Source organism: Nicotiana attenuata, chromosome 6 (genome assembly GCF_001879085.1).
Source record: "Nicotiana attenuata strain UT chromosome 6, NIATTr2, whole genome shotgun sequence".
In the NCBI taxonomy this organism is placed as follows: Eukaryota; Viridiplantae; Streptophyta; class Magnoliopsida; order Solanales; family Solanaceae; genus Nicotiana; species Nicotiana attenuata.
In genome coordinates this window covers 87,190,903-87,203,960 of record NC_031994.1, presented here as the reverse complement: position 1 = coordinate 87,203,960, position 13,058 = coordinate 87,190,903, and the positions used below count along the sequence as shown (strand labels likewise).

At 33.1% G+C, this 13,058-nt stretch overlaps 2 protein-coding genes across 2 annotated transcripts; both read right to left on the bottom strand.

The window, feature by feature from the left end:
• Positions 5,119 to 6,941, bottom strand: LOC109228365 (gibberellin 3-beta-dioxygenase 1-like). The gene is made up of 2 exons (XM_019393510.1): positions 6,341 to 6,941; positions 5,119 to 5,771 (listed from the first exon to the last, which is right to left on the bottom strand). Exons 1-2 carry the CDS (start codon positions 6,817 to 6,819, stop codon positions 5,138 to 5,140), a joined length of 1,113 nt encoding a protein of 370 aa, XP_019249055.1. The 5' UTR covers positions 6,820 to 6,941; the 3' UTR covers positions 5,119 to 5,137.
• LOC109228070 lies at positions 8,001 to 9,393 on the bottom strand. Its single transcript, XM_019393252.1, has 2 exons — positions 8,861 to 9,393; positions 8,001 to 8,742 (listed from the first exon to the last, which is right to left on the bottom strand). The coding sequence occupies exons 1-2, from the start codon at positions 9,391 to 9,393 to the stop codon at positions 8,001 to 8,003; spliced, it is 1,275 nt and encodes a 424-aa protein (XP_019248797.1).

Genomic DNA, 13,058 nt, shown 5'->3' with positions numbered 1-13,058 from the left:
AGGAAACATGTGGACTTGGGGGAAGGGGGTGAGAAGAGTACCATAAAAAAATATTTTCTTAAAAATATATTTTCTACTCTCTAATCAAACACTAGAAAATATTTTCCTAAAAAAGTTTTCCATTCACCAACCAAACAAGGGAAAATAAATGATAAAATCACTCATCTTCCATGAAAATATTTTCCATGGAAAACATTTCCCGTCGTACCAAACACATCCTTAGTTGTGATATGGTTTCTGTTACTGAAATTTTATTGAATATAATAGATTTGTGGAAAATGAAATTGACTTTTAAAATAATTTTTCCATGGTTAATAAATTTGCCAGTGTTTCCAAAATTAGATCATCTTCTAAAAGTTCATCATGAAGTCGTAGACTCTGTATACTACAAAGAGACAAAAAGGAAAAGAAGCACAAAATTGAGAACCTAATTATTTCTGACATGTGAAAAAGGAGATGCCTCAAATTAAATGCGCGATAAAGCAAAGCTATTTAAGGAGTGGATTGCTATTTCAAGCCACAACTTCAACTTGGACATGTAATGGAATACTTCGTTTGATCCATAATAAATGATTAATTTATTTTTTTTATTTTGGTTTAAAATAAATGTCCATTTATATAATCAAAAAAAAATTCAATTTGTTTTATAAAAATTATCCTCATGTGTGTATTCCTAAAAAGTCTTTTACTCCTCACATTAACTATGCTGTAATATTTAATTAAGGGCAGTTTAATCATACTAACTATTTTTATCTAAAATTTAATATTTCCTTAATGGTTGTGCCCAAAATAAATTAGTCACTTATTATGGATCGGAGGGAGTATGGAACGGTTGGAAGCAGAAGTGATCTGACACGCATGTTCCTACTTGCTTAGGTGTTACACAAAATCCAATTGTCTCTGCTTTAGTCTATGTTTTTTTTACTTTTTGGTTATAGTCTATGACTTTATTATAGCCACTTTCTCATGTATAGAATAACAGTGTCAAATGGACTAGTTGGCCTGCATCTAAAAGAGTTACTTTCTCCGTTTCAATTTAACTGTGGTAATTGGACTCGGCATTGAGTTTAAGAATTTTTTTTTTAAATTTGGGTAATAAAAGCTTGAGGGGTAAAAGTTTTATGGGACCATGATATTTGTATTGTTATAAATGCTTCTCATTAAAGGTAAAATGGTTAAAATAAAGAATTTAATGTTGAATTATTCTGTAGAAATGTGTCATTCTTTTTGGAACAAACAAATAAAAAAGTATGTCATCTAAATTGAAAGGGACTATATGATCCGGTCAATAAACGGATTGAATTATAGACCGCTCAATGTTAGGCTGGTCAATTTAAGCTAAATAATGTGTATAGCCCAATTCGTCCAATTAAAGGCTGCTTGGTGCATGAAGTATCATGCGTTCATGCAGGGTCCGGATAAGGGTCGTACTCCAAGGGGGTGTGACATAGACAGCATACCTTAATAAAATATCGATGGCTGATTTCACTGCTCGAACCCATGACCTACCGATTCGTTCAAATCAAAATCATATTTTGTTCTAATTTGTTTGTTTGTTCTTGTTTACTTAGTTAAAATATCGAATCAAGATAATACAAAGCTTTATCTGAGAAGTTTTATTTTGTGTCTCATACAACTGACACTAGTTGTATGAGGCTCCTTTTTGTCTCACAAATTTGTGGACCCCAATCTTACACTTCTGGGTCCACAGAAATATGGGTCCACAAAACTGTGAGACAAAAAGGTTACCTCATACAACTAGTGTCAGTTGTATGAGACACAAAATAAAATTTTCCCAGCTATTGGTACATAACAGTTCAATACATTAATCAATCAGAGTAGAAACTCCACAACAGTTCCTAGGACGTACAGTTTCTTTCAAATATTCTATTGCGGAAGTACACTACTTCCAGAGCAATGAAAGCTCTTTTAGAAATTAAAATAACTGTCAATATGAATTATTGATGTTTTTTCAGATGAAGGACATGGGGTTTTCTAGGTTACCATTGTCGAGGAAAGGCACATGCAATTCCTAGCTCGACACTGCAGTTTTGAAGGGACAGTAAATGCCACTATTTATTCCAACTATCACCTCCCTGTCTTTGCAATAATTCCCAAAAATACCCATAACACCATACTTTAGTATTCGCAATTTACTCGTCTGATTTATTCAGATTTGCATCGTGTAGGACCTATTTAAAAGAAGCTCCATATTTTGACCTATTTAAAAGAAGAAGTGGTTCATATCGTGAATTTCTTAATTTTCAGGACTCGAACCTAACACATCTCTAATTAATGAGGGAGAGATTCTACTTATTCCATCACATTCCGTAGTGTTAGTGAAACTTATGAATAGGCCGGAAGATGTAGAAATATCTAGATGAATTATATTCAAAGTTGAAATGTTTGACCAAGCTTTTAAAAGAAAAAAAATGTTTTGCGTATTAGCAGAAGCAGTTTATTAAAGCAAAATAAGTAATTTCTCAAACACAAGAGGGGAGCGGTGAATTGTGTCTAATTAAAAATAAGTTGACTAATGTGAGTGATAGTCGACTTCTTTGCTTCTAAAGCTTAGAGATTTGCAGAAACTGGGAAACAGTAAAGACTCAGAGTTTTCATACTGGTTCAGTATCATTGTGGTACTTACATCCAGTTCCCTTGGGTCACAAGGGTTCTCTTAGATCTTCAATATGTGAATCGTAACAACAGTTGTGGTTTTTGTTCTTTCACTACTAACGACATTCAGTTACAATAGTTCTCAATGCTTGACACAACTTCCTGTCTGTCTTCTAACTTTTCTATCTTTTGTGATACTAGTAAACTCAATAATACAGTGTTTGTACTAAGAACTAGAAAGATATAGAAACTTATATATAGAGTTGCGTGAGACTTCCTTCTGTCCTTCAGTTCTTCATATAGGTAGGTCTTGAGGTTTTGTTGTTAGAGCCGTTGCAGATGGACTATTGATTGAGGCAAGAGATATTCTAAGAGATTTAGCCCAAGGGTTGCCCCTAAATGCAGTTCACAAAGAAGGCTGGATTCAATTCTTGAGTATGCTCTTCTTCCTTTGTGTGTTCCTGATTTCGAGGAGCAATTAACGCATGTAGTTGATTGGCCGATGATCACTCTAACTTCCATTTGAATTATGTCAATCATGATCTTCTTGATTTATTTCACTACAAATTTTCCTTTATTTTCGAACTTGATTGCTCATCCTTATTTTGATTGATTTGCTCCGGGCTTTGCTTAATTTAAAATTAGCTTGATTCCTTTCCTTTTGTCATCTTCAGCAGTTGCATATCTTTCCTTCCAGGTTCCTGAATTCCTGCAAACATTAAGGATTGGTTAGATTTGTGCTATTGTCATCATTAAAATATAGGTATAACAATTTCTCCCTATAAATATTTTTTTGATACACTTTTGAGAAAAATACATGTAAAAATACTTTTTAAAAGCTTAGCCGAACATTAATTGCTGCTAAAAATATTTTTTAAATTTATTAGTCAAATACAAACTGCTTCTCACCAAAAGTATTTTTATGAAAAATGACTTTTTTCAAAAGTACTTTTCAAAATAAATTTTAGAAGCTTGGCCAAATATGCAATGGAACTAGTAGTGGCAAATGGATAAAAGAAAACAGTTATCGATCCATACTATCTCAAATATGGAAGAACCATATTATCCACTTAGAAAATGGATAACCAATAGATAACCGATGGATAACTAATAGATTTAACTTTTACATTTGTAGAGACTCAAATTGAGGGTTCCTCATGTTTGGAAGACTAAGAATTCTCCAAAAAGTGATTATATCCAAGAAGTTATGGATAATACAGATATCCATATTATTCACCGGTTAACCCATTTTCTATCCGTATAAAATATGGTCGGACCGGATAATTTATCCGCTTTACATTACCCGTTTCGACTCGTCAATATCCGACCCGACCCGCCCGTTTGTCACCCGTAGATGAAACTAACAAACATAGCCACAATATTCCTCATCAACTTGTGCACTTCGCTAGCTTTTCTTTCTCTTCTCTGTTTTGTTTTCTTATTATTTCGCTTGATGGGCTTTGTTTTATTTTATTACTTGTCATCATTCTGCAATAGAATATCTACTTAATCAGGTCAGTGATAGTTTGATTTCTCTTTTGTCATATACTTGATCTCAATCTAACACTGATTTAACCATTTTATTATCTTTATCCAGTATTGTCCTGTTCCTCGGAGATGCTGAGTACTTTGATATATCAAAGCTGGGTCTATAACATGTCGCTTCTCTTGTCCTCTAACAAAATTTTCCAAAATATATTATCTTCCTCTCACTCCCTGCGCAATGCGACAAACAAGGCCAGTACATCAAGATTGTTTCTTTGTTTGGTTCATTATTTTAAGATAATGAATACAAATTTAATGTGTCTATATATGTTTATATGTCTGTATATATACATATATGCATGATACATCGTGGAGGAATTCACTTAAATCTCCTTTGAAAATTATACTGTATAGAGGTGAGAACACTAAAGTTTTTAAATTTTTTTAATTTTTTATTTTTGTGTAAATCGATTCTCCTTAACATTAGGGAAGCTTCTAATGTAATAACAAATATGACTCAAAAATTATTTTAGATGCACTTATTCGAATACCAAGAAAGACATTTTCGTGTTTATTTTGTTAAATAGGTAACTACGGCCACATCACTATCCTGTTCGATATTTTAAAGTGACATATTGGTACACAATCAAAACTCGCTATAACAATCTCGTTTGTTCCGATATTTTTTGGCTGTTATAGTAAAGTGTTGTTATAAAAAACATATATTATAACATAATATAAAAATTGGTTCCGAAAAAAATTAACTTTTACAGTGAATTGTTGTTATATAGAGATGTTATTATAGAGAGGTCTGACCGTATTTTGCTAAATAAGGCCACATCTCCATCTTGTCCTATGTGTTCTACTACTACTTTTTGAAGTATTATATAGAGATTGGTAAAAATAGAATTTATGTTCTCTTCTCTCTAAAAATTAAGTACTAGTTACAATATTTCGCCGAAGGAGTAAAAAGAACAACAGAGAGAGAAAGCCATATTTTCAAGAAAATAATTAAATTAATTTGTCTTTATTCAGTTTAGCCAACTTGCACGCCATTATGATCTTTGGCATCGGCAAATCCACTTAGAGAGGCACAAAGCCGTACAGATGAAAGTGCCTTGTCAAAATGCTTGGCTTTAGTGCCTAAGTACTCACTCCATGTTATTGCCCTATACAATGGAGGGTGCCTTTGGTCCACCAATTTTGCGAGGGGTGAAATTTTCACCCCTGACGGTGGACCATATAAATACGCAACAGAAAGGCGATGTCGCGTCCGGTTCACAACGGCCCGATGTAGTACACTCGGGTACGACCCGTTTGATAGTATGTGTAAAAGGTCACCTACGTTAACTACTAATGCACCAGGGAATGGAGGGACAGTGACCCAATCACTCCCTTCTTTGAAAACTTGTAAACCACTTGTGTTGTTTTGGTGAAGGATTGTTAATATGGTAGAATCCGTATGTGCAGCAAGACCCATGGCCCGATCCGGATCCGGACATGCCGGGTAAGAATTCAGTTGTAGGGCCGCACTTCCTCCTTTGGATTCTCCTTTTGGGCCTACGGCCCAATTCACGTCTTCCTTAGTTATCCCCAATGACCCAAGCATAAGCCACATCAGTCTTCCAGCTAGCTTTTCCATTTCCCTTTCGTATTCTTCTATTACGTCACTAAAAAAACAAAAAACGCAAAAATACAAAAAAATTAGAAAAAAAATAAAAATACAGAAAAATAGAAGAAATACTATAAAAGGATTGAAAGAGTTGTTTAAGTGAAAGAAAAGTACAACAAAAGGCAATAATTAGATTTGATTTTCAGATTGATATCTATGAAGTCTTCCCTTATCTTATCTAGGGGGACCTTATCATTTTTATCGTTAAACTTTTCTTCTTCCATTAATAATTTAATAACAGTATAAAGTAATAACAGTAGGTTTTATCTTACCTATCGTTTCCCCACTGTACGTACAAAAACAGGAAACGAAAAAATGGTTTTTTGTACTTGTGTAAATGAAAGATTCGTTCATTTTTATTTTTGATATACGTGCATGAAAAATGTGAGCGGGACGATAAAAATAATGGCGGATTCAATCACAGGGTCATAGGTCCGATCTGACAGACAAAAAGAATAAATTTATATAAAATTATATATACATTTCAGAACTCATTCTCTCAGGTCAAAATTTAAAGTGCGTCTAAATTCTGAATCTGCCACTAATGATAACTAAATATGTACTCACCAGAAATTCTGGTAATCGTGAGGCCAAATTTGACGAGCGTGTTCAAGTGGGGAGCCAACAATGGTGAATCCTTCAGACCACATAAGCTTTGAAAAGAAAGAAGAAATGCGAGCCACGCCATAGCCAGTTACACCATCAGGAGAACGAGCAGCCTTAAGCTTTTGCTGCATTGGGAGCGAAAAGAGATTTTTTCCTGCCAATTCAATATCTTGAAGTAGCCTCTCTGATATATTATGGTTTATGATTTGGAATGCACCCCATTTTTTGCATGCTTGACCTATATGTTCAAGAATATTAATATTATTGTTGTTGTTGTTGTTGAGGTCGATAACTGGAATAGACTCGAAGTTACATGAATTTTCTGAAGGATAATCATTTGATGATGTCCATGCATGGGATTCTGGCAATTCTTTTATTGAGTTCAAATCCAAGTGTTTTTGAGAGTGAGCTCTAAAAGAATCTGCGATCCGAGAAGGCATAGTCTATAGCCCACGAGTTAATGAAAAAAATGTATTACTAGTTGAAAGAAATAGGAAATACTATTTAGATAACTTTATGAGTTGCTAGAGAGAAGAACAAAGGGGGAAAAATGGAATGTTTTGAAAGAGATGATGTAAAGGAAAGGTATTTATAGAGGTGATTGATTAGAATGAAAAGAAATATTAATACTTTAATTATGAGTGGTTTTGCACAAGTCTTGGGGTTGATATATGGAAGGGGACAAGAAATGAAAGGGTAAATGGCATTGGACAACAGAAACAACAAAAAAGTTGAATGGACAACTTGTCCTCTACGAAAACAATTGTATGAGATCTTAGATCAAGTTAATGAAAGATTATATACAGTTCAGAAATTTAAGTTTATGGAGATCCATTGAATTTTAGAACAAGATAACTTATAAAGTTTGGAATACATTATTTATATATATTTAATAAATTTTTTAATACAAATACAAAATATGTTTATTAAGTTTGCTAAACCAATAAATTATATTGTAGCTCCACTCCTAATTCCTCATATTTCTATATATTATTATATTCACATAATATGGGAGGTTTCCATATAGGTGAGGGTCTATCTCTCTCTCCAATTCATGTGCATTGTCTTGTCCTTAAGTAGAAAAACATCTACATCATGATCACGTCTTTACTTGGTTCTAATCTCTATTTGCTACCAGACAGTATTTCTCTCCCCACCACCTTTAATTTACTCTATATATAGATCTGAAAATCCCAAACACAAATCCTATTTGCCTGCTGAAATGGCTACAATACCCTCTGGAGTTTGCCCTTTTGTTATCCGCGAAAATATTTCTCTAGAATCTCGGATGCCCTATAAGTAGGCTATGCATAATTTTGATAAATACCGAATTATTGTATCGAATATCGACACTGATAATTTTAGTATTTGGTGTTTGGTATAGTATTTGAAGTTCTTTTAAAAAGTTAGTATCTGGTATTTAAAAATAATCTATCAAAATACTGAAACCATATCGAAATAAAGTATATATTATATTACACAATACACATATTATTAATAATAATATATATATTAGAGTTTTAAATTTTACTTTTTGTTATTTTTATAGTTTTCTTTAACTTTTACCATCATTTTTCCCCACTATACTTTTTGTTATTAATAATAAAGTATATATTTACCATCATTTGAAATGAAAAGATGACACCAGAAGAACATGAAGTAAAATTATATCATGCCTAAGGTACAGAGATCCAGTTGATACAACTTTAGCTTTATATCCATTAGGTAGAGTGACAAGGAAAGGTTTAATTAATGGTTGGACATTAAAAAGAAGGTGTTTATGTGGAGTCATGTGATTTGTAGCCCCTGTATCTAAGATCCAAGGGTTGACACCTAAATGAGAAGATGCACACACATGGGAAGCCTCAGAATCTACAGCATACTTGCTAAACAAACCTGCAAAGTGTGCAAAAGCAGGTTGATCCACATTGGATGCATCAGGTATGGAAGTGTTTGACATCTGAACTTGTTGAAACAAGGTTAGCAGGTGTTGATACTGCTCCTTGGTAAATCCATGGGCTGAAGGATCAGCTTGCTGAGAAGTAGTAGTAACAGCAGTGGTCGATGGATTTTCAGTCTGAACACAAGAGGCATATTTCTTACTCTTGGTGAACTTGAAATCAGTAGGGAATCCATGAAGTCTGTAGCACTTGTCTACAGTGTGGCTAGGCTTCTTGCAGTACTTGCAAGAAACAATTGAAGCAGCTTTCCTGGCCTCAAAGTTCACTTTTTGACTGAAAGTCCTGTTTGTATTAGAAGCACTAGGAGACACCAAAAAAGAAGTGGCATCACCAGATAGGTTAGGAGCGCCATAGTGAGCTTCCCTTTGACTCTCATCTTGTTGTAAAAGACTATAGGCTTTGCTGATTGGTGGGAGAGGATTCATTAACATAATAGCACTTTTAACAGTCGTGTATGAATCATTTAGACCATTAAGAAACTGAAACAATTGTTGGTCCTCTATGAATTTAGGCAAAGCACCACAATGAACAAGTAGGACCTACATATGAAGAATTCAGCTCATCCCACAAACTCCTCATCTTTGTGAAGTACGAGGCTATATCAGAGGAGCCTCGAGTAGTAGAGCTGATTTCCCTTTGTATTTGAATGTATTTAGACCCATTTGATTGACCAAATCTTTCATTTATATCCTTCCAGACTTCCTTAGCAGTTTTAAAACACATTACACTAACAGCTATTTCTCTAGATACTGAGTTGGTTATCCAGGCTTTGACTATATTATTGCACCTTTCCCAATATGGATAATACGGAGATTCAGGAGTGGGTTGATTGACTCTGCCATCTAATAGGCTGAGTTTGTTCTTTGCAGAAAGGGAAGTAAGCATACTGTTGCGCCATAACACAAACCCACAACCACTGAATGGAACGGATACCAATTGGCTTCCAGGATTATCCGAGGGATGAATATAGAACGGATGTGAAGGATCCAAGGAAAATGGAACAAAACCGTTGGAAGTTGAAGAAGAATTAATGTCATCTACTACAGTACCCATTTTCAGCAGAGACTAAGTCTAATATTAAGAAATTACAGTAGCACGTTGAAGTTATAAGAAACAAACTCAAATCAGGTACATGCAAGGAGCATTAACATCAAAATTAACAGAATTTGTGATTAGGAGTGACAGTGATACCGTCCTTCTTCTGAAAACCTGAAGAAGTGAGGTCTTGTTTAGCCATGAACCCTAGGTAGAGCAAATCCAGCAGAAAATACCGTGTAGCTTGAAGATTATCGACGATTCTCTCAATAGGAGTCGAGAATACGCGAAGATTGAATGAAACCCCAAAATTTCACGAACATATTCTGAAAACCGATGATCTAGTACAATCCTTGACAATCTCAAACGAGGCTACCATCGGAAGAGAGGTTGTGACGAGAGGATTCCATATTCCCGCTCTGATACCATGTTGAGCTCGAAGCTCGATAGCTATGGCGAAAATAGTAGAAGAAAAAGAGAAGAAGAAGACTGAAAAATGAGTCGGTTAAATCTTAATTGACCAAAACTAGCTTTATTATTGAGTAGTCCCTATTTATATTTACAAGTGTAATAGACAAAATATAAAATATAATGTAAATTCTGAAAAAATGAAAATACATGTAATGTAAAAACTCTATAAAAGGGCCTTCTGCTTTCCCTTAGCTGATTGGGCCTGATCTTGGGCCTGAGCTGTATCTGGGCTAACAATACTTGCCTTCCCTCTTTTCTTTGGTTGCCTATATACGTTTCAATCTTTCTCCCGTCTAGGTTTAGTATTTTTGGTTTTTATCTTCTTCTTCTTCTTCTTTTTTTTTTTTTTTTTGCAATATTGAGGACCTTAGTTAAGAATATTATAGTTTATGACTCTATGCACTAGTTAATATTCGAGCCGAACAAGCCGAAGTTATCAGACAATAAATCGAAATTGAAAGGAGAAAAGGCGAACCATACCGAATTTAATTAAGTATGGTATCAATATAACATTTTAAGAAATTAAATATTAAAAATACCGAACCAAAATATTTAAATACTATATCGGAAACCGACCGACGAATACCCCTGCCTATAAGCTATGACCGAGCTACATGCAACAACGGAACTCCGATTAAATTAAATCACTTTCGTCTAAAACTTATATAGGATAAATAAGATGAAAATAATAATTTTTTATTATATAGGAGTATATAATATTTGAACTTTCTTTATATAAGAAAAGTTTTAACCTGCTCATAATGAGGCGATTGAATTTAAAAATTACTTTAGATGGTAAGTAAGATTTTATTAATAAATTTCTTCCTTTTTAAAATTATTTTATTAGAATTTCTAACTTCATCACTTTCTATGAGCTCGAGAACTTGTTAGAACCTGTGCGAATGTGCCATCATTGAAGCAAAAGCAGCAGAAAATGACAAATCTAATTTTGAGAGCATTAGGAAGGGTATTTTTGTCCTCAAGAAAATGAATATTGGTTTTAAAATTTTAAGCTTTCCTTTCTGCCCTTGCAAATTTGGTCCTTTCTGAGTTATGCAGTAAAGTCACTCTTGGTATTTTGCGATTAGATTTTGTGTGTTTTGTCCCGTATATATAACCAAGTGGAGTTATTCTCCATTATCTACACATCATTTTTTATCACATATTGATTGTCTTTAAGCAATCAGCTCAATTGTGTTTTTTTAATTTTCTGGTGTGACTAATGACTTTGTCGCATTTTTACGTGTACAACTTTGTCCTAAGTGTCCTTTTCAGGGCCGGTTTTTGGGTAAAGTCACTAAAGCCCAAGCTTTAGGCCTCAACTTTAGGGGGTCCCACTTTTTATCCTATAATTCTTTTTTAAAATTAAGTATTTTTACTCTTATTACATATCTTCGTAAAAACGGAAAATGAAAAATATCTATGTTCCTTAAAATTGGGCTCCTAACATGTAAATGCAAATTTTATGAAAGGAATCAAGTGATTATGTCTTTTCCTCATTAAATATTATGCAAATCTTTTCGCTTTTCTTCTTGGTTTTCACAATATTCAATTCTTTTTTTTTTATTTTATGTTTCTCCGTTCTCACCAAACGTTACTACTATTATTATTTTTCCTTTGTGTCTTCAGGAGATCCTATTGTTCTGAATTTTTCGTCTATCAAGTTAAAACCTACGAGAAGTATATTGTGAAAGCAACAAATATTTATTTTCACATCAAATTAATGAATCAGGTTCTTCTATTCCAACTTTTTAGTATTAATTTTCATCTAACATTTGTTTTTCTTGATATTTCAGTACGTATGCATATATTATCCTTTTAGTATTTATCAAAATTTAAATATGTCAAAAGAAAGTATGAATTCGGTTATTCAAAACTTAAGGAAAAAAAAGAGTTGAATCATTGATACAATCACAAAAAAGAAGAGATGATAGTAATTTAGTCGATACTCAATCAGATAAAAAGACTTGATTCTTTTTTAAATGCTTATATTACTTATAGAATAATAATACCAGTTCCTGTAACAATTGCCTCCGGTCACCCTCGACCACAAACTAGAAACTTGAAAGAAGTTTTTTTAAACTAAAATTGATAAAATCTTACATAAAATCAACTATGGCGCAAGAAAGATTGAAATTACCTATATTACGGATTAAAAAAAATATTAGAAGAAATTTATAATACAATAATTATTCATAATTTTGTATCTCAAAAAGTTAGAAAATTAGATTTTAAATAAATTATAGTATATAAGAAAGTTTTTTTTTTTTTTTTTTTTTTTTTGGAAAAAAGGTTAAAGGCTTCTTCTGCTAGTTTGGCTTTAGGCCTCCAATAGTGTTGAGCCGCCCCTGGTCCTATTAGAATGAATAAATATTTAATCAGTGTAAGGATACACGTATGATTTAAAGAACTAGTTGGATCTCACAATTGTTTGAAATTAGAGGAATTTTCAGAAATCACTATGGCTACTAATTTTCTATAGTTATTATATATATATATATATATATATATATAAAATTACTTTCTGTAGATATTATTTAGTTGTTATGTGACTGTATTCGCACTACTATATTTATGAATACAATAGCGAAATTCTCCTAAAAAAAAGGGAGTCCAGCTGTGCCACTGTATTCGTACTACTATATTGATGAATATAGTAGCGGAATTCGCCTAAAAAAATAGGAGAGATCCAACTATTTAATAGCGGAAAGAGGATCAATTAGTGTGTATCACTCCTAATTTAACTCAACAAAATTAATTTTACATAAGTTTCGCTGCTACGCAATTGTATTTCCACTACTGTATTCATGAATATAGTAGCAGAATTTGCCTAAAAAGGGGAGTCCAGTTGTGTGACTGTATTCGCTGTATTCGCGCTACTGGATTCATGAATACGGTAGCGGAATTCGCCTAAAATAATAGGGGATTCCAGTTGTTTAATAATGGAAAGAGGATCAATTAGCGTGTATCACTCCTAATTCAACTCAACAAAATCAATTCTACATAAATTTCGCTGCTACTGTGTTGTATTCCATGTATTCGCGTGATTGTATTTATAAACAAAGTGAGGTAATCTATAAATAAGGGTGTATGCTCTATTCAATTCGACTATATACATTGTATTCAATTCACATATATTCATTATTTACTATTATACATTGTATTTAATTCGCATGTATTCAAACAACAAAAAATTACAAAACACAATAATA